At 55.2% G+C, this 25,990-nt stretch overlaps 3 protein-coding genes across 3 annotated transcripts; all 3 read right to left on the bottom strand.

The window, feature by feature from the left end:
* Positions 1-4,317: 4,317 nt before the first annotated feature.
* Positions 4,318-8,132, bottom strand: BGLAP (bone gamma-carboxyglutamate protein). The gene is given in 7 exon segments (XM_054292693.1): positions 4,318-4,450; positions 4,552-4,618; positions 4,831-4,869; positions 5,608-5,690; positions 5,692-5,748; positions 5,750-5,795; positions 8,123-8,132. Coding segments are annotated over 7 exon segments (435 nt in total).
* On the bottom strand, positions 8,004-13,995 carry PMF1 (polyamine modulated factor 1). Its single transcript, XM_054292692.1, has 5 exons — positions 13,802-13,995; positions 13,008-13,113; positions 12,305-12,405; positions 9,854-10,049; positions 8,004-8,231 (listed from the first exon to the last, which is right to left on the bottom strand). The coding sequence occupies exons 1-5, from the start codon at positions 13,993-13,995 to the stop codon at positions 8,178-8,180; spliced, it is 651 nt and encodes a 216-aa protein (XP_054148667.1). The 3' UTR covers positions 8,004-8,177.
* A 2,419-nt stretch (positions 13,996-16,414) lies between these two features.
* Positions 16,415-25,139, bottom strand: SLC25A44 (solute carrier family 25 member 44). The gene is made up of 5 exons (XM_054292712.1): positions 25,034-25,139; positions 20,641-20,751; positions 19,231-19,958; positions 17,274-17,401; positions 16,415-16,888 (listed from the first exon to the last, which is right to left on the bottom strand). The coding sequence occupies exons 3-5, from the start codon at positions 19,850-19,852 to the stop codon at positions 16,697-16,699; spliced, it is 942 nt and encodes a 313-aa protein (XP_054148687.1). The 5' UTR covers positions 19,853-19,958; positions 20,641-20,751; positions 25,034-25,139; the 3' UTR covers positions 16,415-16,696.
* Between the last annotated feature and the right edge of the window lie 851 nt (positions 25,140-25,990).

Below are 25,990 nucleotides of genomic sequence, written 5' to 3'. Positions count from 1 at the left end.
GACCCCACGCTGGGAGGACACGGGGCTGTGGTGGCTGAGGCTGGCTGGGCTGTCCCCAAACCGTGGTGGACACAGTCACTGGTGCTTGTTGGGCTTCTGCTCCATGGTTTCATGGGCTGTTCCAAGCAGCTCCTCTGCTCCCATCCTTGCTTGGCTCGAGGCCACCCGCAAATGCCTCGGATTTTGTCTCACATCTTCAATTTTGGGCTCTTTTCCCTCTGGGTGTGCAGCAGCACTGGGCAGGGACAGGGTTGTGTTGCTGGCCTGGCCACTGGCAGGGAGGGGATGCAGGTTGGAGGCGAGGGACAATCACCTCTCCCCAGCCCTCGTGTGGCACAGGGGCTGCAGAGCCAGGGAGGATTGAGGGGATTGGGGCCCAGCTGGGTGAGCAGGGGCTGGGGCTCCCAGCAAATGTCTGACCATGGTCTGAGCACAGCAACTGGCTTAATAAAATACCAGATGTTTGTACTGTGTGTGTCCTGTGGTCATTTGGGAATCCCACCTTTCCTGAGCAGCTGAGTGCATTTTCCATCTGTAAATCCACCCAAATCTGCTTTGCTGACCTGAGTTTTCCAGTGAGGGAAGTGCAGGTGGGTCCTTCCTCAGCCCTGTGATGGGAACAGCATTTCCCTTGCTGTCTCTGTGATTGGGGCTGATTTCATCCTCTTGTTAGGGCTCTGCTGCCACAGGAGCACCCCTGGCCTAGCTCACTGGGGCCTTTGCAGCTCACTTTTAATGGGGGCAAGGGGATGGAGAAGTTTGAGACAAGAAAAATACAAATTTTTAAAATGTGTGGCTTCCCAGTGTCCATTCAAGGCGCTGGGAGAGGGTGGGCTGGGGGCTTCAGGCTGGAGATTGGGCTGTGAGGGTCCCACCATGCCCTGGTGCCAAGGGAGAGAAAATAAATGAATATTCCAGCCCTGAATTCATTGCTGTCAGAGCTCCTGATCTGCTTCCCCTGGCGGGGAGCATCGAGCACTGCCATAATTCTCTCTCCCTCTCGGGTTCATTGGAGGCTGCACTGGCGGGGAGGTCAGAGAGGGGGGTGTTAAAAGCAAACCCAGCCTCAGTCCCCAGCAGGGAAAGGGGCTGGGGGTGAGCCCTGCCCTGCCCCAGGGCTGAGCTGGCACAAAGGGACTGGCACTGCTCCATCCCCATCTGGGAATGCTTTTTCCTGCTTGGAAGGGCCGTGCCAAGAGGCTGCCAGCCCTGTACCCACCCCTGAGCCTCCATTGCTGCTCCATGCAGGATGGTGCTGCTGGGGGGCTCTGTGGGTGAGGGTTTGTCCCACAGCCCCTCATGGGAACAGACCGAGGTGAAATTGGAGCAGGAAAAGGCCACAGCCCTGGTCAGCTCCTGGTGCTGCTCCTGGTGGAGCTGAATCCTGCAGGAGCCCCAGGAGCTGCTGTGTCTGCCCCTGGTTGTTTCTCACTGCCTGTTCCCCTCCTCTCCTGTGCCTCAGCTTCCCACTTCTGCTCCAGACGTGTCATCCCCTGCCTCGAGCATCTCCCTGCCTGGGCTTGCTGTGCCTCGTGGCTTATTTTGGAGGCACCAGGGTCTGCACCCAGTGTAGAGACCCCAGACCCTCCCTGTGACCTCCTGCCAGCACCCCTGGGGACAGGGGGTGACTTCCCCTGTCAGCCCCAGAGCCCAGAGCACCTCGGGCTCCTTGGACAGGCCCGTGGGGGTTTTGGGCTGCTCGTGCTGTGCCCAGCACACAAATCCTCTGGGGATCAATAAATCCCCAAAAATTGGGGTTTTGAAATCATCTGTCCTCTGTCCCTGAGCTCCACCCAGCTGCAGCCTGGACCTTCTGCTGGCATTTGCCCCACGGGCTGAGCTGGAACTGCTGCCAGGTTCTGTTTGCCCAAATTTGCTTTCTCCACCTCTTCCCTCCCAGATCTCCTCCTGCAGTGTCACCTGGTGGGTGTTTGAGGCCCCGTGCACGGACCTGCATTTGTCACCTGCCCTGGCTGTCCCAGCTTGGTGGCATTTAAAGTCTGGTGCCCAGAGCTGTGGCATTTCAAGCCCAGAGCTGTGGCCCCTCCAGCTGGAGGCTCCCGTGTGCCCCCATGCACAGTCAGGGTCGTGTCTGCACTGGGGATTTGGGGGGATTTCAGCCAAAGCAAGGCTGTGGCAGGGCTGGGGATGTGAACAGCACAAAGCTGCCTTTGGGGCCCTGCAGAGCCCCATCTGCCAGGGCAAGAGCAGGACCAGGACCCCCAGCCCAAGGCAGGGGTGAGGAGGGGGCTCTGCAGGTGACCCCCATGGCCAGCACACCCCTGGTGCTTCTCACCAGCACTGCTCTGCATCCTCAGTGCAGATACTTTTGGATCATTTTGGGTTTCCCTTCCTCTCACTGTGTGAGTTTTGGGCTGAGGGGGTGTTTACTTTTTTTCATGGGGAGTCCAGGTGATTCCCTCATCTGAGGTGGGAAATCACCTGGACTCCTCATGAAACCCTGTTCCAGCTGGGAGATACTCCCAGCCCACCCTGCCTCAGTTTCCCCAGCCACCACAATCCCAAAGCAGCTCTTGGGCTGCCCTGCTGTCCCCACAGATCTTCTGGGAGGATGGGATCATGTTGCGGTACTGGGACCCCAGGAGCTCTGACTGTGTCCTCAGCTCCTTTCTGGTGGTGAATGAGACAGCCCTGGACACAATTCCTGCTGAGCAGGAGGGGATGGCACAGGGATGGGCTGGCACAAGGATGGGCTGGCACAGGGCTGGGCTGGCACGGGGATGGGCTGGCACAAGGATGGGATGGCACAGGGATGGGATGGCACGGGGATGGGATGGCACAGGGATGGGCTGGCACAGGGCTGGGCTGGCACAGGGATGGGCTGGCACAGGGATGGGATGGCACAGGGATGGGATGGCACAAGGATGGGATGGCACAGGGATGGGCTGGTACAGGGATGGGATGGCACAAGGATGGGATGGCACAGGGCTGGGATGGCACGGGGATGGGATGGCACGGGGATGGGATGGCACGGGGATGGGATGGTACAGGGCCAGGCTGGCACAGGGAGCTGCAGGCCCCCTGACACCGTGTGTCTGTCACAGGCTGCACGTTTGCCATGCCAGACTCCTGGTCAGCCGTGTCTGGCACTGCTGCTCTGTCCCTGTGGCTGCTTTGAGCTCCTCCACCTGCACTGGCCTCTCCTGCTGTTCCCAGAGTGTTTGGGATAAGGAAACTGGGGCTGGAGCTTTCCTCCTTCTCAGCTTTTTGCTCCTCTTGCTGATTCCCCCTGCTCAGGCTGAAACCCAAGGTTTTGTGGGGTCTTTGCTGTGGGGACAGCACACTGGGGCAGGGGTCTGTGCCCCCTTCACAACTTCCCCCAGCTGGAGCATCCCCAGCAGAGCGAGGAGCTGCAGACTTTGCTGTGCCCCTTCCTCTCCAGCAACCCCCTGCTCCTCTGCCCGGTGAGTCAGGGTGGCCCAGGGCAGGGCTCAGGCGCCCCCACCACCCCAGGGGGCTTCCAGAAGGTTCCCTCTGCTCCTCCCCCTGCTCCCCAGAGCTCCTCTGCTGCTGGGACTGTGCTGGAGTGGGGCTGAGCTCGGCTGCTGCCACCGGCTGCTCTCTGCACTGCTCCCACCTTCCCCTGCCCAGAGCCTTGTGCTGCTCTGGCTGCACCCCTGAATTCCATCAATTCATCCCATAAATTCCATTCTCCAGCAGTCATCCCATGAATTTGGGGTCCCCACACAGGGCCCAGCAGTGTAAGCATGTGTGAGTCAAGGTTAATGAGTAATTAAGGTGGTTTGTGATGAAATTCTGGGGCAGGGGTGCATGGATCAGCCCTGCTGCTCCCCAATAACCCCACACTGGGAGAAACAATTTTAAATTAAACTGGGATGGTGATGGAGCAGCTCTGGGCTGGGAGCAGGATCTGGGGGTGGTAGCACCTCTCCTCCTCAAGGTTAATGAGTAATTAAGGTGGTTTGTGATTAAATTCCTGGCCAGGATCAGCCCCGCTGCTCCCCAGTAACCCCACATTGGGAGAAACAGCTTTAAATTAAACTGGGATGGTGATGGGGCAGCTCTGGGCTGGCAACAGGACCTGGGGGTGACAGCACCTCCTCCTTGGAGCCTGGGGGGCACAGGAGGGAACCCAGGATGGATGGGATGGGGTGACACTGAGCACATCCCGAATCCCCCCCCCACCCACACCCAGGCCTGGGGAGGAACTGGCTCTACATTTGCGTTTATTTCCTTCCAGGGCTGACAGCAGGGTGGGAGGGCGCAGTGCGGGGCTGTGGGGCTGGCAGGGGGGGTTCCTGGAGCGCTCAGCCCCCTCCCCGAGCAGGGCAGGGCTCACACCAGCCCGTAGTAACGCCGGTACGCCTCCTGCAGCCCGACCTGATCCGCCAGCTCGTCGCAGTCCGGGTTGAGCTCGCACACCTCGCGCTTGGCCTCCAGCGGGTCCGGCGGGGCCCCGGGGCCGCTGCTGGGGACAAAGGGACACAAAGGGACACAAAGGGACACCCGGGGGGGTCTGCGGGGTCCTGGGCCACCAAACCTCCCCCGGCTGCACCCAGCGATGCTCACCTGCCATGGCCGGCATTGCGCTTCTGCCTCTGCACCAGCTCGGCGCTGGCGCGTCTGGAGATGAAGGCTGTGGGGACAGGGGGGTCAGGGGGTCGTGTCACCTGTCCCCTGTGCCCTGTGTGTGTCCCCTGCCCCCAGGGTGTGTCCCCTGTGTGTGTGTCCCCTGTGCCCTGTGTATGTCACCTGTCCCCTGTGCCCGGGGTGTGTCCCCTGTCCCCTGTGTGTGTGTCCCCTGTCCCCAGGGTGATGTCCCTGTCCCCTGCCCCCAGGGTCACTCACCTTCGGAGCTGGGCGAGTCCTTGGTGCTGGCAGAGCCATCTGTGGGTGACACGGAGGGGTGGCCGCGCTCACAGGGGTCTCCTGCTCTGCCCTCCCACCCTGCTCTGCTCTCACCCCGCTCTTTTTGGGGCTCACATCCCTCCCTGAGACCCCCCCCCCCAATCTGCTGAATGATGTCCCTGTCTCCCCATTGAACCCCCGTGCCCCACAAAGCTCAGCAGAGTTTTCCCAGTCCCTTTGCTCCCTCCAGGGCCCTTCCCAGGGCACAGAATCACTCCCAGTGTGCACAGAATCACCCCCAGGGCACAGAATCACCCCCAATATCCACAGAATCAGCCCCAGGGCACAGAATCACCCTCAGTGTCCATAAAATCACCCTCAGGACACAGAATCAGCCCCAGTGGGCACAGAATCACTCCCAATGTCGACAGAATCACTCCCAGTGTGCACAGAATCATCCCCAGTGTCCATAAAATCACCCCCAGGGCACAAAATCATCCTCAATGTCCATAGAATCAGCCCCAGTGTCCACAGAATCACCCCAGGGCACAGAATCAGCCCCAGTATCCACAGAAACACCCTCAGGGCACAGAAACAACCCCAGTGCCCACAGAATCACCCCCAATGCCCACAGCATCACCCCCAGTGTCCAGAATCACCCCCGATGCCCATAGAATCACCTACAATGCCCACAGCATCACCCCCAGTGTCCATGGAATCACCCCCATGCCCACAGCATCACCCCCATGCCCACAGCAGCCCCGGGCTCCCCGGTACCTCTGCGGCAGAGGCCGAGGGCGAGCAGGGCCAGGAGGGTGAGCAGGAGCAGGGCCCTCATGGTGCCTCCCCGAGCTGGGCTGGGCTGCCCCGGCTCCCTGGCTGCCTTTATAGGGCGCTGCGGCCTCGGCAAGGGGGGCCCGGCCCCGGCAGGGTTATTTGCAGCACATCCGCCCCGGCCGGAGCCGCTGGCAGAGCTGGCAATTGTGGTTTGGGATGGACCCGGTGCCCTGCGCCCGGCCAGAGCCCACAAAGGGAGGGAGGAGCGGCCCCGGGCCGGGGGGGATTTGCTGGTGGGCCCAGCCCTGCCAGGCTGGCAGTGCCCAGGCCCCACGGGGTGGGTGAGGGGGCACTGGGGGCTCCTCAATGCCCAGCCCCAGCACCCCAGAATCATCTTCTGCAACGCAGGGAGACCTTCCTGCCAAAACCTTGGGGTTTGACCAAAGGGAAATTGCTGGCCCAGTTCTGGGGGAGCAGCAGGTGCTGCTTTGGGCACCCCTGAGGGAGGTGAGAGGTGCCCACGGCCTTGGTCCCTGCACAGCTCCTCCCTGCCACAGGCCAGGGGCAGATGCTGCGTTACAGACAGGGTGTCACAGACATGTTTTATGGAAAATCCTTTCCTTAGGATTTTTCCTCCTGAGAAGCTGGGAGGCCTCAGGAACAAAATGCAAACAATGGTTATCTGCTGCTGTGGAATGCAACAGGTGCATCTGGGATTGGTCTCATGTGGTTGTTTCTAATTAATGGCCAATCACAGTCAGCTGGTTTGGACACAGAGCCTGAGCCACAAACCTTTGTTATGATTCCATTCTATTCTTAGCCAGCCTTCTGATGAAACCTTTTCTTCTATTCTTTTAGTATAGTTTTAATGTAATATATATCATAAAATAATAAATCAGCCTTCTGAAACATGGAGTCAGATCCTCATCTCTTCCCTCATTCTCAGACCCCTGTGTGCACGGTCACAGTGAATTCCCCCCTGGACACACAGCCCTCCCAAAACTGCTGCAAGGTGAATTGTAGCCGTGATATTTTCTGAAAAATCCTTTCCCTAGGATTTTTTCTCCTGAGAAGCTGGGAGGCCTCAGGAACAAAATGTAAACAATGATTATCTGCTGCTGTGGAATGCAACAGGTGGATCTGGGATTGGTCTCATGTGGTTGTTTCTAATTAATGGCCAATCACAGTCAGCTGGCTCAGACTTTCTGTCCCAGACACAAACTTTTGTTATCATTCCTTCTTTTTCTATTCTTAGCCAGCCTTCTGAAGAAATCCTTTCTTCTATTTTTTTAGTATGGTTTTAATATAATATATATAATAAAATAATAAATCAAGCCTTCTGAAACATGGAGTCAGATCCTCATCTCTTCCCTCATCCAAGAACCACTGTGAACACCATCCCAGCCAGGGCACTCAGAGCCCCTGAGTTACATTCCTCTTTCACATCCTGACCACTTTGTTTGATCCTGTAAATCCCAGCCCTGCCTTGGGCAGCAGAACCGGAGGCTTTGGGGCAGACAGAGCTGCTGAGGCAGAGCCTTTGTCAGACAAAGCCATAAAACACAGAGTGCGTGGGCCAAGAGCACAGCAGGAGCCAAGCTGGGAAGCACAGCCCCAGTTTATTGAGGAGATTCCAGCACAGAGAGGGGAGGCAGAGGGGAAATGCTGCAGCTCTAATTGCTGACAGAGGCTGGGCTGTGGTGGAGCGGCCACTGCCCCATCCCAGCTGGGCAGGAACCCTGGAGCTGTGCCCTCAGAGCCTCTGCAGGTGCAGGGGGCTCTGCTGCCTCCCTGGCCAGCCCCAGGACTGCCTGTCCCTGCTGCAGGAACACATCACTCACAGGTGGGGCTGTGCCAGGGAGATCCCTTGGCTTCCCCAGCCCACAAACAGGAGAGGCAGAACAGACAGCGCTGGGTGGGGGAAGCCAGGCTGGCTCTGGAAGGTTCCACAGGAAAAACAAACATGAAAACCCCGTGCTGCAAAGCCACAAAGCGGAGGCAGGGCTGTTCCAAGCTCTGCACAGATCCCTGGGAGGGGACCAGGGCTAGAAAATAACTTCAGAAGAGACAGAAGGAATGGTAACAAGGAGCTTGGGGCAGCAGCTGCTGCCACATCTGCGAGGGCAGTGAGCACAGGGAGACTGAATGAACCTGCAAACAAGGCAGGAGCCTTGGCTGTGACCCCAGGACAGCCTGCCCTGGGGCTTAAGGCACTGAATTTTGTCTAACACACAGCTAAAACAGCTACAAACCCCCAAATGTGGCTTTGGAAACTGGAACCAGGCCTGTCACAGCACTGAGTGCAGCAGATGAGAGCACAGACACACTTTGTGACACTCCTCTGTCTAGCTGAGTGGGAAATAGGGAATTGCCGCCCATTTCCAAAGATCCCAATGTTTTTTTTTTGTTTCTTTTGTTGGTTTTTTGTTTTCAATCAACCCATGCCAGTCCAGCAGCTGTTCCAGTCCCTCTGCAGTCTCCAGCGGCCTGATGGGGCGATTCTCAGTGCACACACCTTGTCCCATCAGTGCTGTGGGATGGTGAGCTGCCTCAGCAGAGCCTGTGGGACATCACTGGAGCTCCTGGAGTGCCACGATGAGTTCTCGCTGCTCCTTAGTGATTGCCTGGAAGGAACACAACGCACAGAGCTCAGCATGGAGCCTCTCCCACCCTGCCACACTCAGGGTGGAATGTGTGGCACACAGTGCCGTCCCCTCCATGTGCAGAACACAACAACCCCCTCACCTCCCCTGGGACCACCCACACCCCACAGCCCACCCACTGCACAGGGAAAAGCACCTGAGAGCTCCAATGCCCACACTAAAGTTTCAGCAGGACTTGGCTGCTGGGGAGGTCCTGGGGAAGTGGAGGCTTTGAAAGTCATTCCAGAGCCTCGTTCTCCAGGTGCTGTGAGAATGAGGTTGGGCTGGGTTGGTTTGGTTGGTCTGGTTTAGTGTGGGTTGGTCTGGTCTGGTTTGGGTTGGGTTGGTCTGGTTTGGTTTAGGTTGGGTTGATTTGGTTTGGTTTCGGTTGGTCTGGTGGGGTCTGGTTTGTGTTGGTCTGGGTTGGGTTGGTTTGGTTTGTGTTGGGTTGGTTAGTTTTGGTCAGGTCTGGTTTACCTTGGTCTGGTTTGGGTTGGGTTGGTCTAGTCTGGTTTGGTTTGAGTTGGTTTGGTCAGGTCTGGTTTACCTTGGTCTGGTCTGGGTTGGTTTGGGTTGGTTGGTTTGTGTTGGGTTGGTTTGTGTTGGTTAGTTTTGGTCTGGTCTGGGTTGGTCTGGTTTGGTCAGGTCTGGTTTGTGTTGGTCTGGTTTGAGTTGGTTTGGTCTGGTTTAGGTTGGGTCTGCTTTGGTCTGGGTTTGTCTGGCTTGGGTTGGTTTGGTCTGGTTTGGTCTGGTTTTGGGGTGGTTTGGTCTAGTTTGGGTTGGGTTGGTTTGGGTCAGTCTGGTCTGGTTTGGGTTGGGTTGGTCTGGTCTGGGTCGGTCTGGTCTAGTCTGGTTTGGTTTGAGTTGGTTTGGTCAGGTCTGGTTTACCTTGGTCTGGTCTGGGTTGGTTCGTTTGTGTTGGGTTGGTTTGTGTTGGTCTGGTCAGATTTACCTCGGTCTGGTCTGGGTTGGTTTGGATTGTGTTGGGTTGGTTTGGTCTGGGTTGGTGTGGTTGGGTCTGGTTTAGGTTGTTCTGGTTTAGGTTGGTTTGGTCTGGATTAGGTTGGGTTTGCTTTTGATAGTGGAGCCCTGGAAAAAGTTAAAGATAGAATCTAAAATGTTAGGCTTTGTGCTTTCCCAGATCAACTGCACCTGCCTAAGCAGTATGATAAATTATATAATTGCTAGATGTGATGATTGTTTAGTAATTAAATGTAATTATTATATAACCATAAGAAGAATAATGGGAAACTATGCTGGAAATTCAGAGAGGGGCTAAATTTATGTATACAATAGAACAATATAAGTTTAATAATTAACATGAAAGTTATATAACGATAGAGTATAAAACATGATCATTTCGGATGTATGGTCAGAATCAGACTTGGGTAATACCCCGATTCCCAGAGCTCTTAATAAAAAGCACCGCATATAATCCCCCGTGATTATGTGTTTTTGAATGCTAACACTTTGGTCTGGGTTTGTCTGGCTTGGGTTGGGTCGGGCTGGTCTGGTTTGGGTTGGTTTGGTCTGGTTTTGGGGTGGTTTGGATGGGGTTGGTTCGGTTTGGGTCAGTCTGCTCTGGGTTTTCTGGTGTGTTTTACCTGCCAGGCCTCCTGGCGAGCCTGGATCACCTGCTGCAGCTCTGCAATGCTGTCCCTGCCCTTGAGCACCTCCTGGGCCAGGCTGCTGCTCCTGTGCTGCCTCTCCTGCAGCGCCCGGCGCAGGTGGGAGCGGTGGCGCAGCAGGAACGGCACCAGGGCGCTGCGCACGTCCCGCGCCGGGACCCCGCTGGGCCGCCTAAAATGGAGCAACACAGCACCCAGGACACAGCAAGGGAGCAACACAGCATCCAGAACACACAACACACCCTGCCCTGGGCTCTCAGCATCAGCGGGGTGGGAAAGATGCAAATCAGCGCTCAGAGATAGCAAAAATATCATTGGAGCTAAGCAGCAGCCATGAGATTGGTCAGCAGGAAAGTTATAAAAGGACAAATAGAAGAATGGTCTGTGTATTGACATGTCGCAGACACCTTTTATAAAAAATCCTTTCCTTAGGATTTTTCCTCCTGAGAAGCTGGGAGGCCTCAGGAACAAAATGTGAACAATGGTTATCTGCTGCTGTGGAATGCAACAGGTGCATCTGGGATTGGTCTCATGTGGATGTTTCTAATTAATGGCCAATCACAGTCAGCTGGCTCCGACACAGAGCCTGAGCCACAAACCTTTGTTATTCATTCTTTCTTTTTCTATTCTTAGCCAGCCTTCTGATGAAATCCTTTCTTCTATTCTTTTAGTATAGTTTTAATATAATATATATAATAAAATAATAAATCAAGTCCTCTGAAACATGCGAGTCAGATCCTCATCTCTTCCCTCAACCCGAGTCCCCTGTGAACACGGTCACATTAACAGAGCATGCACCTGTACTTTTTGTAAACTGGGAGGCTGCAGAGTGTGGGAGCAGCCTTGGGGACATGGCCTGGAGTGTCCTGCAGCCAGCCTGGCCTTCTGGGGGGGCTCAGTACATCATCCCCTGGTGTGGGGTAAAGCAAAGCTCTGCTCATCCCAACCCTCAGGGTGAGCTGGACTTTCCTCCCAGAACAGATCTGCTCTAAGGGCCAGAGCAGATTCAGAAAAGAAAAGAAAAGAAAAGAAAAGAAAAGAAAAGAAAAGAAAAGAAAAGAAAAGAAAAGAAAAGAAAAGAAAAGAAAAGAAAAGAAAAGAAAAGAAAAGAAAAGAAAAGAAAAGAAAAGAAAGAAGAAAAGAAAAACTCCCTAAGCTAAAGAAAAGTATTTCTACCGAGATATTAGGAAGTTCTAACCTTAATCATGGGGGGCTCAGCACATCATCCCCTGGACTGGGGTAAAGGAAGACACCTCTCTGCCCCCATCCCAACACTCAGGGTGAGCTGGAGTTTCCTCCTTGAACACATCTGCTCTATCCAAGGCCCACAGCAGATTCACAAGCATATTCTATTTGTCTAGAATAACTCCCTAAACTGCAGAAAAGAGTAGTGAGATATTAGGAAGTTCTAGGCTTAATAATGGGGGGCTCATCATATCATCCCCTGGACTGGGGTAAAGCAAGGCACTGCTCCCATCCCAACACTCCGGGTGAGCTGGAGTTTCCTCCTTGCACAGATCTGCTCTAAGGCCCTACAGCAGATTCACAAGCATATTCTACTTATCTAGAATAACTCCCTAAGCTAAAGAAAAATATATCTAGGGAGATATTAGGGAGTTTGAAGCTTAATAATGGAGCTCTGTGTGTTGTGTTTTAAGGCTTACAAGCAGGTATTGTATTTGAAATAAGCAAGCATTGTTTCAACCAAAGGTACCTGTGCTTATAGTGGTTGGATAGAACTACTGTCAAAGTGCTTTTGCTTTGTGTGATTGGTCAAAAAACTTTTAGTGAGTTGTAACATTGAGTTGTCTGCAGCTGAGGATGTGAGCTGCTGGCACCTTCCCATTGTCATCACCATGGAATGAGACTGATGCTGGAAAATAAACAGCTCAAGCAGCAGTCCCATCCTGTTGGTGATTTGTACATAGACCCTGGCCAGAGATGCTGCCCAGCACTGGTCCCACACAGCTGCTGAGATGCTGCCAGCTGGGATCAGCTCTGTGGCTGCCACAGGGAACCCAGCACAGCCAGAGCACCACTGGAGGGCACAGGGAGCTCTTGCCAAAGCCTGGCACTAAGTGGGTGCTTGGAACAGGCAGGATCTCCTCACCCCCTCAGCACAGACACACAAAATCCTGTGTTTCTGGTCAGTCCCCAGTCTCTCCAGTGTCTGCTGAGGCCCTGAGCCAGGGACACAAAGAGCACACAGGGGGACTCTGCTGTAGGACAGGTGCTGTGCCCAAACCCCCCAGCTCAGTGGCACTGACCCCCCTGCACTAAGGGAGTGGAAATGGACCCTTGACCCAGAGAAGCACAGATTAAACTGATTTTTGTGTGTTTTAGGCTCATTGTCACTGCTGTAAAGATACAGCAGCTTTCAGACCCTCCCTTACAGCAAAACCACCCCCCACCCTTGGCCATCCATACCACGCTGGCTCCTCCCGGTCCTTGGCCTCCTCCACGATCTTATCCAGCAAACTGAAGAGTCCCTCCAGATTCCCTTCATTCTTCACCTCCTGGATCTCCTCCTGTGAAGGAAGGACATGAGCTGAACAAATACAGGCACCACTCTGCTTGTGAGCCTTCATTGGTCAGGGAATCAGGGAATTGTTTGGGTTCAAAGGGACCTTAAAGCACATTTCCTTCCACCTTCCACTTTCCCAGGCTGTTCCAAGCCCTGTCCAACCTGGCCCTAAATTCTGGGCACCCTGTGCCAGGCCCTCAGCACCCTCACAGGGAAGAATTCCTTCCCAATATCCCATCTAACCGAGGGAAGCCACTTCCCTTGTTCTGTCACTCCATCCCTTATCCCAAGTCCTTCTAGCTTTGTTCTGGATGAAAAGCTGGAACCATGGATGATGAACACCCTGTGAATCACAATTCCTGGGGGTATTTAACAGATGTGTGGATGTGGCACTCAGGGACATGGTTTAGTGGTGGCCTTGGCCATGCTTGGACTCCAAAGTCCCAGTGGTGTTTTCCTGAACGATCCCACAGCTTTTTCTGGGGAAGGCAGAACTCTGGAGAGCAGCCTCAACTTTCTGCTTTACATTTAGGAAATATATTTGCTGCCCTTAATATCAACCTGCTCAGCATTTTTCCACTGCCCCCGGGTGGCTCCTTTGCTCACCTTGATGGACGTCTGGAGCTGGGAGATGAACTGGTCGTAGATGCTCCGGGTCAGCTGCGGCTGCAGCTTGTAGAAGCAGCGGTAGCAGCTGACAAACCTCTGGTAGCTGCAAGGAGGGCAGGATCAGAACCGGAGCCGGGTTAGCGATGGGGATGGCGGCAGGGCTGCTCCCGGGGGTACGGGCGGGCTCAGGGGCACGGCGCGGTTGGGACTGGGGACACGGTGGGGCCGGGTCGGGCCAGGCTCAGAACCGGGCCCGGGGCTGCTCCCGGGGGTCCGATGGGCCCAGGGTCACGGTGGGGCCGGGCCAGGGTCAAAGCCGGCTGCTCCCGGGGTTCCAGTGGGCCCAGGGTCAGGGCCAGGCTCAGACCCAGAGCAGGGTCCGGTGGGCCCAGGGTTACGGCACGGCTGGGACCGCGTCAGGGCCAGGTTCAGAGCCGAATCCGGGGCTGCTCCCGGGGGTCCGGTGGACCCAGTGTCACGGCACGGTTGGCACCGAGTTGGGCCAGGCTCAGAGCCGGGTCCGGGGCGGCTCTCAGGGATCAGGGCGGGCTCAGTGTCACGGCACGGTTTGGACCAGGCTCACGGTTGGGACCGGGTCACGACCAGGCTCAGGGTCAGAGCCGGGTCCGGGGCTGCTCCCGGGATCCGGTGAGTCCAGGGTAACGGCACGGGTGGGACAGGGTCGGGTCAGGCTCAGAGCCGGGTCCGGGGCAGCTCCCGGGATCCGGTGGGCCCAGGGTCACGGCACGGTTGGCACCGGGCTCAGAGCTCCCTCCCCGCCCCCGCCTCACCTCCCGGCGGCCACCAGTTTCTCCAGGAACGTGTCCACCACGGTGCTGAACACCTCGGCGCGCCCCGGGGCCGCCGCCAGTGCCGGCTCGTCCCCGCCATCGGCCCCGCCGCCCTCAGCCCCGCCCGCGCCGCCATCGCCGCCCGCCGCCGCCGCCATGGCCCGGAGCGCGCCGCCGCCACCGCCGCTGCCCATTGGCCGGGGCGCCGGGCCCCGCCCCTAACGGCCGCCAGCGCGGGAACGGAGCGCGGGAAGCGCGCGGGAACGGAGGCGGGAACGGAGGGCGGGAACGGAGCGCGGAAAGAATGCGCGGGAAGCGCGCGGCGCGGGCGGGGTTCGCGCCGCTCGGCGGGGCCGCTCCCGGTCCGAACCAAATCACGATAAAAACACCGCGGTTTTTGCAGAGACTGCCGCCTACCGGAGCGGGGCTGCGCCCGATCCGAACCGAACCGCGACAAAAACACCGCGGTGAGAAACTGCCGCCTACCGGAGCGGGGCTGCTCCCGGTCCGAATCAAACCGTGACAAAAACACCGCGGTTTTTGAAGACACTGCCGCCTCCCGGCGCGGGGATGCGCCCGGTCCGAATCGAAGCAGCGAGACAAAACCGTCCTTCTCTCCCCAGGGCCCGCCCTGCCCCCCAGCGACTTTGAGTGAAATAAAACGATCAAGCCTGAAGAATTCAAGGAGAAAAGAAGAAACAAAGTTCAGCTCGGATAGAGAATAAAAAAAGCGACATTTGCCATGTAACAGCCAAGCAGGAGCCAGCCCGCGGCTGTGGGTCGCGGCTGCCTGCAGGCATTCCAGTGCTCCAGCCGGTTCTCCCTCAGCCACCGAGTTCTCAGGCAGCTCACGTCCCTCTCCTAGTCCAAAGGCTAAGGGTGAAACTCTTCCTGTGACACAACAAAAGCAGCAGCCTCCCCATGCGTGGAGAGCCATGTGCTTTTAAACGCAGGCAGCAAACTGAAGGTCTCTCAAGTTTATTAGTTGTCAAGAACGTTGCTGGTTACGAGAGGAACATTAAGTTTGACAGTGTCTCCCCACACTGGTGCTGCCACCCCTCTGTTCTGCACACTGGGACTGGCCCTGCTGCACCTGGCAGAGGCTGATCGTTATTGTTCCTGTTCATATCAGTGTTAACATCCTGCTGCCTTGTGGTTTGGGGTGCTGTTGTTCTGCTTTTCAGAGCAGAATCTATTATTAGAGCAAGAGCCGACTGGTGTCAACTTTTAAACAACAAACAGGTGACTGGAGCAGGTGCAGAAGGTGCTGCTCCAACAACTCCACCAGTGGCTCCAGCATCCAGTGCCTTTCTGAGCACTGCAAGAAACAAAACTGGGATGAAGAGGGCTCTCACTCACAGCCCCATCACAGCACTGCACCTTGGAATCAAGCAGAGAAGCCTCTCCCACCTCAGCAGCAGCTGCAGCACTCTCCATCTCCAGCAGGCAGGGTGGAATGTCAAGTGTCTGCTGGGCAGGGACATCACTGGGATGAAGGGCAGAGCCACACTTGGTGAATTCCCTCAGGAAGAGACAGCCAAGTGGAGCCCAGCAACAGCCACAGGTCAGCAGGATCAACACCTCAACCAGAATTCCTGGTTATGGCAGAAGGGGAATGGAGGTGCACCCCAAACCCCTCCCAGACAAGCACCACGTGTGGGCTGGCAGCATGAAAGGCAAATCTCAACCACCAAGAGCAGCAGAGCGCAGTCAAACAACCCCCTCCCTCCCCTCCCCAAAAAGCAGCCTCTGGTTTCATCCCCCTGAAGTTTTCACCTGGTAAAATACACAGGCCATAGCTCAGGCTTCTGATCCAGCAATTGTGCAAAACATTATCCTTGCCCTTCCCAAACTGGAAGAGCAGAATTGAAACTCGTGAAGTGAACCATCACTTCTTATTCAATATAAACATGCCTGTCAGGTTTGAACTGGATCAAAAGCCAGCACAAGGTTTTTCCTTCCCCACATCCCATCTAATTGTAGCTCAAAGCCCACTCAGTTCTCATCCAGCTGCTGGCAGCACCACGATCAAACACTTCCAAACTGCATTTCTGGGCTTAAACTAACTAAGGTGGGAAGTGGCCACAGCCACTCTGAACATGCAGGATTGACACACTGAACGAGGCCACAGGACAACCATTCAGTACCCCAGAAATCAGAATAAGCTTCCCTAAAATAAAATAAAAAAAAATTAAATTACAACAGATTAAAAACACAGGTTAGATGTCAAAACTGCCATCAGCTAATTCCAAACAGCCAGCTCAGCTCCCCACTTGCTGTCAGCCAGCTTGCTGTTTGGAGGATGAGAGACAGGGAACATTTCCCAAGAATATACAAAACAAGTATGTAGATCTATTCAAAACGCAGGAAATCAGGTCTGAAGTGGTTCCAGGTTACTCTTGTCTCACATCTTCTAGAAATAAAAGCAGGTAATTGGAGAAAGTCACTTGTCTGTTTTCTGCTTCCAGCTTCCCACAGCACAACTGCCACTAGAGACATCCCAGCAGAGGGTCCTGCTGCAGGCTGTGAGACTCCTTGGAAGTTTGGCAAAGATGAAAATAATTTAAAGAGAATAAACTGGCTTTTTGCTTAAGCCAGTAAGTCTTTAAAAAAAAAAAAGGAATTACTAACTTGCCAGGATGCATTCCCACACCTGGAACGGACTGTTCCAGGCAAAGAGCACTGCCAAAGGTCACAGTTGAAGCGAAACCAGCAGCAGAACCATTGCATGACACTCAGATCTAAAGAGGTGAAGTGCAGCTGCTTTTGCATCTGCCTTGTGCTGTGAAAGCAGCCGGAGACAAAGGCGCGGCAGCTGCGCGGCATCCCAGGCTCTCCCCTGCAAGAGTCCAAACTCAGAGAGGTCTCAGGAAGGTTCTCCTCCCCCAGCTGCCTCTACCAGTGCCTTGAGTCCACCAGCTCTGGGCGCAGGCTCAGCTTCTTCAGCGTTTCATAGCCCACCACGATGACGATGGTGGAAGGAGTGGCCGAGATGATGCGGGCAGAGAGGCCTTTGGTCAGCCCCCAGGGGCCTTCCTCTGCAATGAGCTGCTTGAAGGTGAGAATGATGGAGCTCTTGCCTTCCACCTGCAAGGCCAGAACAAACATTGACAGAGCTGCCAGACTCCATGCTGAGCTGCTCTGGGGCTCTGCTGCAACTGAACACTCTGGAGACAACAGATCAGCCAGTCTGACAGCATTGATCTGGTCTCCAGAGCTCCCTGAGGAGGGCAGCAAAAAAAGCACAAAGTCCCAAGGAGGCAGCAGGAAGCAGCTCTCCCTTTCTGAAGGGAAAGCCTGTCTGAGCAGGCCAGGCTGGCACTGCCAGCCCAGGCTCCTCTTGCTAATGCTGAGGGTTAATTAAGCAGCTGCTACCCAGGATGAAAGGGAAACAGCTCACCTGAAAGCACAGAGATGAGAGAGCCCAGGCTGAACCCCACCCTGCTGAGTGCCAAACAGGCTGAGCTCTTACCTGCACCCGAGCCCTCACCACATCCATGGGGTTGGTGAGAGTGGAGGCTGTGGCAGCTGCAAGGGGCCCTGATATTGCTTGCAGAAGGAGGTGGGGGCAGTCTTTAGGAGTCAAACTCGAAAGCTGTTCTGGGAACAGGAGAGAGAGAGGAAAATTTCAGACTTTCAGTGATTGTTTATAATTTCCTTAAGCCCACCCCCTAACTCCAGCTGATTTGCAGTGGGCAGAATCCCTGATTTCCAGCCTGCAGAATCTCCAAGTGGTGCTTCCTACACCAAGCAGAAAGCTGGCACAGCACAGGGAGCAGGACTCATCACACTGCTGGCCCCAGGACACTCGCCATGCTTTGTGCCACAGCCTCCCAGGCCTGTGGGGCAAACTGGACAGAACCAGCTTCCACACCCCCAAAACAGGGCATGAAAATCCCCACTCTCTTTAGAAGGTGGAGGAAGTCTTAAGACAAGGCTCCACTGGAAGGAGTCAGCAGAGATTTGTACAGAAAGCTGTCACTACTGGGCACAGTGTCCAGGAGATACCCTGGTTAGTGCTGACCCCAGATCTCCTCACTCTGCTCCTGCTGCCTGGCCAATAGGATTTGAATGTCCCACACTTTCACTGGCTGGAGTTGGACAGATGAGTGCTCAAAAGCCCCATTTCTGGACAATGAGGAAGCCTGGCTGGCAGGAGGGACGGAAGCAGCTCTGTTTGAGACTTTGAACACCGACTGGAATCAGGGCCAGCAGTGTCCTTTGAACCCAAGGAGGGTTCAGTGACCCCAGCTGCTGCTCCAGGGACAGAGCACTGGGAAATGCAGCCAGAGCAGATTCATTGACAGCTGGGGTTTATGTTCCCCACCATCTCAATTCCCACTGAGAAGACAGGGACAGAGCAAACACCTGGAAGCTGAGAGCTCTGGTTTCTCCATATCAGCTGCCTTTTCTTACCTGCCCTCCTCTGAGCCCTTTGGGCATGAAAATCTTACAGTTAGTACATTGGGTTTTGGTCTTATGACCAGCTGACAGGGACACTGATGGCAGCACTCCCACAAAGCACAGACCAACATGCCAGGCTGCCACTGCCATTTAAATGCAGCACCAATATTTCCTCTAGCTACCAGAATTCTGGAAAGCACACAGGACCTTTGAGACATCTGGATTTTGAAGAATCCTCCAAGATGTACTTTAGGCCCAGTACAGCAAAACTCAAAGTACTCATTGCCACCACCTTTTGGCAGAAATTAGGTAACCAGGCTCCTAAAAACCATGTGCAAAGCTGCAGGGCAGAAATCTAAAGGATCATCAGAGGTGGAAATAAGCCTCAGCTGGCCAATACCTTTAGCCTCTGGAAACACCCCAAGGAGTACAAGAACTGAGCTAGGGAGAAAGAACTTTCTACTGAGTGCAGTTTTCCATCACAAGGCTCAGTGCCAATTTTAAAGTTGCCAAAACTGAAGCAAATCCAGCAAACGTGACAGAAATCCAGGGAAGATCTGGCCCTTGTCTCTGTTTGTTGTTTGGTTTTGCCACGAGATTTGTGGCTCTAAAAGTCCCTTTACCATTTCTGAGATTCCTGAGTTCACATGAACTGAAAGATGAACTATACTTACATGGTGGCTCCAAACTCTCCCTTCCTCACTCCTGTGGAGAAGGCACTACTTGGATTAGTAGCAGAGAAAGTTAAGCAGATGCATAAAGCCCCACTTGCTTGGAGCCATCCAGTTTCGAGTTCTATAGCACCTGGGCCCCTTGTTCTGCATGAAACACTGCTGCTCTGTTAAACTTCCACCCAACACCTGCAGAATTCCCACACAGCCAGATGCAGCTCCTTGGCTCAGGGCAGATTCTGCTCCCACCCCCCGAGAGAAAACAAATCCCGCTGAATCCACAGCACCAAGAGTCCATCCAGGGGCTCCTGGCTCTCCTGGGATAAGACACATTTCAAACCTCCTTTCACTTACCAGCATAGAAGTGGTAGAAGGGCCACCAGACAGCACTGTTGGGAATATAAGTGAGCAGCGAGGCCACATAACCGCGGTAGAAACCTCGAAAGCCGTCAGCCCTGAAAATCTGTACAATGATATCCTTGGTTTGCCCAAAGACCAGCAGCCGCTTGCCATCCTGGTTCTGCACCTTGAACCTGCCCATGCTTTCCCCTTTCCTCTGCATCATGAGGTGCTGGGAGACCACATCGATGGGCACCGTGATGCTCTGGGCCACCAGGGAGGCCGAGCCTCCGGCCACCAGGGATTTGACGGCGTTGTTGTTGTTGTAGCGCGACACGTATTTGCGCGTCAGCTCGTAGGTGGTGACGTAGCACTGCCCCGAGATCAGCGTGAAGGTGTTCACCAGGAAGCCTCGGTAGAGCCCGGCCGCCCCTTCTGTCCGCAGGATTTTCACAAAGGCATCAAAAGTCCCGTTGTAGAGGCTCTTGCCCTTCTGCACCTGCAGCCGCGTGCGGATGAGCGTGAAGGGGTAAACGCTCACGCGGATCATCATGGTCATGCAAATGCCAAAGACGTAGAATTTCCTTTTGTCCAGGTGCTCCCACTCGATGATGGGGATGTTGCGTTTGTCCTCCATGGCTCCTCGGGCGCAGGCAGGACAGGTCCAGGTTTCCCTCAAAGGTACAGAGCAGATCCAGGCCCAGCCTTCCAGCCTTGAGCAAGCTGACTGCGAGTGCCGGCACCTGAAATGAGAGAGCCCTTGGGTAGAGGACAAAGCCCCGCTCGCTACAGCCACCCACATCACCTCACCCTTGGCTGACTCTCCTCGAGCACACAGCCATGATATTTTCTGAAAAATCCTTTCCTTAGGATTTTTCCTCCTGAGAAGCTGGGAGGCCTCAGGAACAAAATTTAAACAATGGTTATCTGCTGCTGTGGAATGCAACAGGTGGATCTGGGATTGGTCTCATGTGGTTGTTTCTAATTAAGGGCCAATCACAGTCCAGCTGGCTCAGACTTTGTCCGAGACACAAGCCTTTGTTATTCATTCTTTCTTTTTCTATTCTTAGCCAGCCTTCTGATGAAATCCTTTCTTCTATTCTTTTAGTATAGTTCTAATATAATATATATGATAAAATAATAAATCAAGCCTTCTGAAACATGGAGTCAGATCCTCATCTCTTCCCTCATCCTGGTCCCCCCTGCAAACACGGTCACACACAGCAAGCCTTGCACAGCACTGAGGGACTGTAACCTCCAGAGGCAGGGCCCTACCATGTGCCTGATGGTGACACCTTCAGATGTCACTGTGGCTGTTTTCTGAGCCCCAGCAGCAGCTCTCAGCACAGCCCAGGCTGCTCTGGGGAAAAGCAAAGCTCCCGTGCTTTCAGAAGCAGATGAGCACCACTCCAGCAGCACACACACCTTTTAATGGGCACACAAGATCAGGGATGGCCAAGCAAAGCAGCTTCTCCCCAGTCATTCCAGGTCTGTCATGCTCCCAGGTGTCAGGACGTCACTTTTCAGTTGTAGGATCTGTACAAAGAAGAAAGTGACAAGTTCTTTTGTGTTCCTGCATTCTCTGCATGAATTAGACCCATTTCTTTGGGCACTTCCATTCTTATCTCCTTAAAGCTGGAGGGTGATGAGAAGAAAAGAACAATGGGAAAACAAGGCAAGACAGCCGTGTAGAGTGTCCACATTGATGACCAAGACGCTGAAAAGAAAGGGTTAAATCACAGCCCAGGATCTCTCTGCTAAGCTGCTTGTCAGCTACACGAGCAAAGTTCATCCTCCATTCCAACACTCCATTGCTGCTCCTGGGCTGTGGAATGGGGAGGATGAGGAGGGAGGGGCTGCTTCAGCCTCCCCCAGCCCCAATTGCTGCAGCTCATCACCAGGACCCAGCAGCTGCACTTTCAGCTGCTGTAATTAGTAAATTAACTTGCTGCACGATTAACCAAGCTTGGGCTAAGGGAACCTGCACACAGAGCCAGGCAGCAGGAGAGGCACAGCTCAGAGAATCACCCAAAACAACACGGAGCAGTTCACTGCCAGTAAGAACTTACTTTCACATCAAATTTTTAAAAAAATGGGGTGTTTGGGTGGCTGAACTTTTGGGAAAGTGTGTGCCAGGGAGCCCTGGTGCCCACATGCATTTGTGCTCTTTTGTTGGCAATGCCCACAGCTCACATCCTCACTGGATTCGTGCAAAACCTGTTTACAAAGAGTAAAAGACATGTTGAATTTTGAAATAAAAGTGTTTGTAGGATTTAATTTGGCCCTTCCACTTAACTCCAGATTAAATAATGGAATGACAAAATGATCTGGACTGCAGCTGGGTCATAACTTGTATTCCAGGCACTGGCAGTGCACGAGCTGAACTGCTGGAGAGCAGAGCCAGAGCAAGGAACAGGAACAGGAACAAGGGAGCCAAAACCTTGATCTGAAACCAGAACCACCAAGTGAGAGCTCAAAGGGATGGGCAGCCAGCAGCACACACTCATCTGGGGGCACTTCACTTTACCATGACACACATCAGTGCCCAAAGGAGCTCCAAGGGACAGGGACCTGGGACAAGGGGACAGGACAGGACACAGGGAATGGCTTCCCACTGAGCAAGAGCAGGGTTAGGTGGGATACTGGGAGGGAATTGTTCCCTCTGAGGTGTTCCCTCTGGCACAGAGCCCCATCCCTGGCAGTGCCCAAGGCCAGGCTGGACAGGGCTTGGAGCAACATGGATAGCTGAAGGTGTCCCTGCCCATGGGATGAGATGAGCTTTGAGGTCCTTCCAACCCAAACCAGTCTGGGATTCTTAGGGAAATGTCTCAACACTTCAGGATTGATGAAGAACTCACACATTCTGTTAGAAACACAGTAACAAAACAACTGGAAGTTGTTTACCTCTGGCACAGAGAAGAAATTGCAGTTATGAAATTAAGGCAGATCAGGGGTGGGTGTCCCATTAAGTGACAATTTCATTGCCCATTGGCCAACAAAATATTTGCAGAACAGAAGCAAACAGCATTGCAGGCTACCACAGCTCCTGCAGGTGGACAGGGGAGTTAAAAACACCCAAAATTCCACTTTTTTACATTGTAAAGAGAACTACACTTCACCCTGCCAGCCAATTGTCCTGGCAGCTAAGGCACAACAAACACCCCAGCCTGGATTGCTGTAGTCACAATCACAGCCCTATTGGGTTTGCTAATACTGACATGATTTCACACACAAAGCTTCCTGCACAGGAATTATCTGTGCACAGCACCTATGAAAACACCACTTGGTTCTTGTTAGGAGTCCCACTAGCTTAATATGTCATTAAAAAAAAATTAAAATAGACTCTAGCCAACATGATTCCCTGGTGAAGCCTGAGGGTTTAGTCCATACTCCAAATTCCTCTGCCACCACCATGGAATTTGAGCTCCCCACAAAGGAAAGGGAAGGGCTGCCTGCAAAAAACATTCTCATTACTGCAATATGGAAAACAAAACAAAAACAACAACAACAATAATAATCCCTTGATCTTTATTTAGTTTTATGTGCTTTGGGTTCAGAATTTCAGCCACAACTTCTTGAGGAAACAGCTGTATTTTCTCTGGACTCTCACCAATAACTCCTCTCATTCAGGATCTGAATTAGATAAAGCCACTTTAACCCCATGGCTCTGAGGCACTCAAAGTCCTTCCTGTATGGAAGAAGGAAGGGATCCTGGCAGCTCCAGGAATGAGCAGCATGGCTGCAATCCTTTCTTTGCCAACATAAAAAGCATTCATTTTGCTCAGAGCATTTAATCTTCCAGAAATTTAGACCATGGCCTTGCTAAGGGATCCCGTCACACTCATTAAGATTTGATGATCTTTCAAGGAATTTTAGAGAGACTGATATAAAAGTCATGGTTACATCTCCTGAGAATTGACCTGCCCTCCAAAACAAGTACAAGCACACCACAGCTCACACATCCTTTAACTCTGGAGCAGCTTTTGTGCCAAAACCACCCCTCAGTGGTTCCTTCCCACCACGCACAAACAGCATTTCTTGAACTTCTGCCTGGAAATGCAAGCAGGGGGTGCCAAGCAGGGCATCCCTGCTCCTGCTCTCTCATCTGGGCACAGCCTCAGTCTCCCACACACAGAACTCAGTACAAACCCCCCCAGTTCATGTCCTTTAATGCCACCCTGTCAGTCTGGTCCCCAAACCGCTCGTTGCTGCAGCTGGAGCTCAGGATGCTTCTCTGGCAAACACAGACAGGGCTTTGTGTGCCCCGGGCAGGGATGTGCCCTGCCCAGCATGCTAATGCCTCAGCAGCAGCCTGGGAACCTCCTGCAGCCAGCCCCGAGGCTGCCTGGCACCTCCAAGGGCACAGAATCACACAACAGCCTGAGCTGGACAGGGCCCAGCAGGGCCAGCTCTGCAGGGAATGGTTCACTTGGGGATGGAACGCTGGCCTTGGGGTTATCAGCACCACATCAGCTCATGGAGCTGAGGCACCACGTCCAGCTCACCCCAACCAGCTCAGCACATCCACCTCATGGAGCTGAGCTCAAGCACCAGATCCAGCTCATGGAGCTGAGTTAAGGCCCCACATCCAGCTCATGGAGCTGAGGCACCAGACCCAGCTCACTGAGCTGAGCTGAGGCCCTACATCCAGCTCAGCACATCCAGCTCACTGAAATGAAGTGAGGCACCAGATCCAGCTCACAACATCCAGCTCATGGAGCTGAACTGAGGCACCACATCCAGCTCACCAAACTGAGCCAAGGCACCACATCCACCTTACCACATCCAGCTCATGGAGCTGAGGTACCAGATCCAGCTCACTGAGCTGAGCTGAGGCCCCACATCCAGCTCAGCACATCCAGCTCACCGAGCTGAACTTAGGCCCCACATCCAGCTCATGGAGCTGAGCTGAGGCCCCACATCCAGCTCAGTACACCCAGCTCACGGAGCTGAGCAAAGCCCCCACATCCAGCTAACCACACCAGCTCACCGAGCTAAACCCGCCCCTCACACTCGCCCCGCGGTAGGTTGGGATCCAACCCCTCCAGGGAGGCAGTCCTGGCTCTCACCCCAGCCCCGCAGCTCCGGCACAGCTGTGGCTCTGTGAGCGCTGTGGCAGCGGCGCTCAGGGGACAGCACTGCCCTCCCCAGCACCCCCGGCCCGGGGCAGGACCCCCCCGATCCCACCCCGGGTGAGACCCCCACCTCCGATCCCGGCCACAGCAGCTCGGCCGTGCTCTGGGGCACAGAACAGCGGCACAGCTCGGTCCGGGATCCGCTCAAGGTCACTGCGGGGCCGGACGCGTGCCCAGTCCCGCGGCTCGGTGTCCCCGCTGTCCCCGAGCCGCCGTGTCCCTGCAGCCCCGGGGGGCTCCGACCGCTCCCCCGCCCAGCCCGGGGGGTGATTCGGACCCTCTGCCCCGGGGAGGGTCTTGAACCCTTCAGCTCCTTTCCCCGCCGCCATTCAAGCCCTGTCCCGCCTGCCCCGGGGGGTCTCACTGAGGGGGCTCCGGGCCCTCCCCGCCCGCTCCGGGACCTTCCGGGCCTCTCTCCCGGGGTCTTTCAAGGCCAAAGGGTCTCACACCAACCCCCTCCCCACTTTAAATGCGCCCCTCGCTAGCCGCCCCCTCTCCTCCACCTGCCGCCCTCCCGCCCAGCCGCGCCGCCTCCACACCTGCCCAGACCCCGCTCGGCCGCCGCCGCCCGCACCGGCGCCGCACCGGGCCGGGCCAAACCACCACCGTCAGGCCGTGCCGCACCGCGGCTGGCTCGGTCCAGGCCTCGCCCCGGCCCGGCCCCGGTCCCGGCAGCCGCTCACCTGACGGCGGCGGGAGGGAGCCCCTCGGAGCCCCCGGCCGGGCCGGCCCCGCCGCCCCATGGCCGCTCCCGGGCCGGAAGTGACCGGCGGCGTCAGCACCGGGGAGCCGCCGCCATCTTGGGAGCGGGCAGAGGTCGCACCGGAAGTGCCCACGCGCTTCCGGCCCGCAGTAAAGAGGGCGGCCGGGCCTTAAAGGGACCGCGCCGAATTACTGCTCTTAAAGGGCCAGCGGCTGGAGGGGGAAACAGCACGGGGGCACCCACAGAAGGGAGTGATGGTTCCCTGCTCCCCGCTCTCCCTGCGCCTCGCTGCAGGTGGACGCTGCACAGGAGTGCGAGTCCCTGCACACCCACACATGTGTGTGCACACCCACGGGTGTCTCTGCACGCCCACACATGTCCCTGCACATCCATGGATGTCCCTGCACACCCACCCTGAAGTCTCCCTGCACACCCACGTGTCCCTGAATGCCCACAGGTGTTCTTGCATGCCCGCGCATGTCCCTGCACACCCATGTGTGTCCCTGCACATCCACGTGTGTCCCTGCATGCCCACAAGTGTCCCTGCACACCCACTTATGCCCCTGCACACCCACGTGTGTTCCTGCACACCCACGAGTGTCCCTGCACACCCATGCATCTCCCTGCCCACCCAAGTGTGTCTGTGCACACCCACGAGTGTCTCTGCACACTCATGCGTGTCCCTGCACACCCATGGGTGTCTGTGCCCCCCCATGTGTATCCCTGCACACCCACAGGTGTCCCTGCACACCCATGTGTATCCCTGCACACCCACTCATGCCCCTGCACACCCACACTTGTCCCTGCACACCCACACGTGTCCCTGCACACCCACGTGTGTCTGTGCACACCAACAGGTGTCCCTGCACACCCACAGGTGTCCCTGCAAACCCACGTGTGCCCACGCGTTCCCCAGGCCCAGCCTCGCACACCCCAC

This window comes from Melozone crissalis, unplaced genomic scaffold (assembly GCF_028551555.1).
Source record: "Melozone crissalis strain CALT ecotype California unplaced genomic scaffold, PUWL_Pcris_2 ptg000114l_1, whole genome shotgun sequence".
In the NCBI taxonomy this organism is placed as follows: Eukaryota; Metazoa; Chordata; class Aves; order Passeriformes; family Passerellidae; genus Melozone; species Melozone crissalis.
This window is presented reverse-complemented; position numbering and strand designations above follow the sequence as displayed.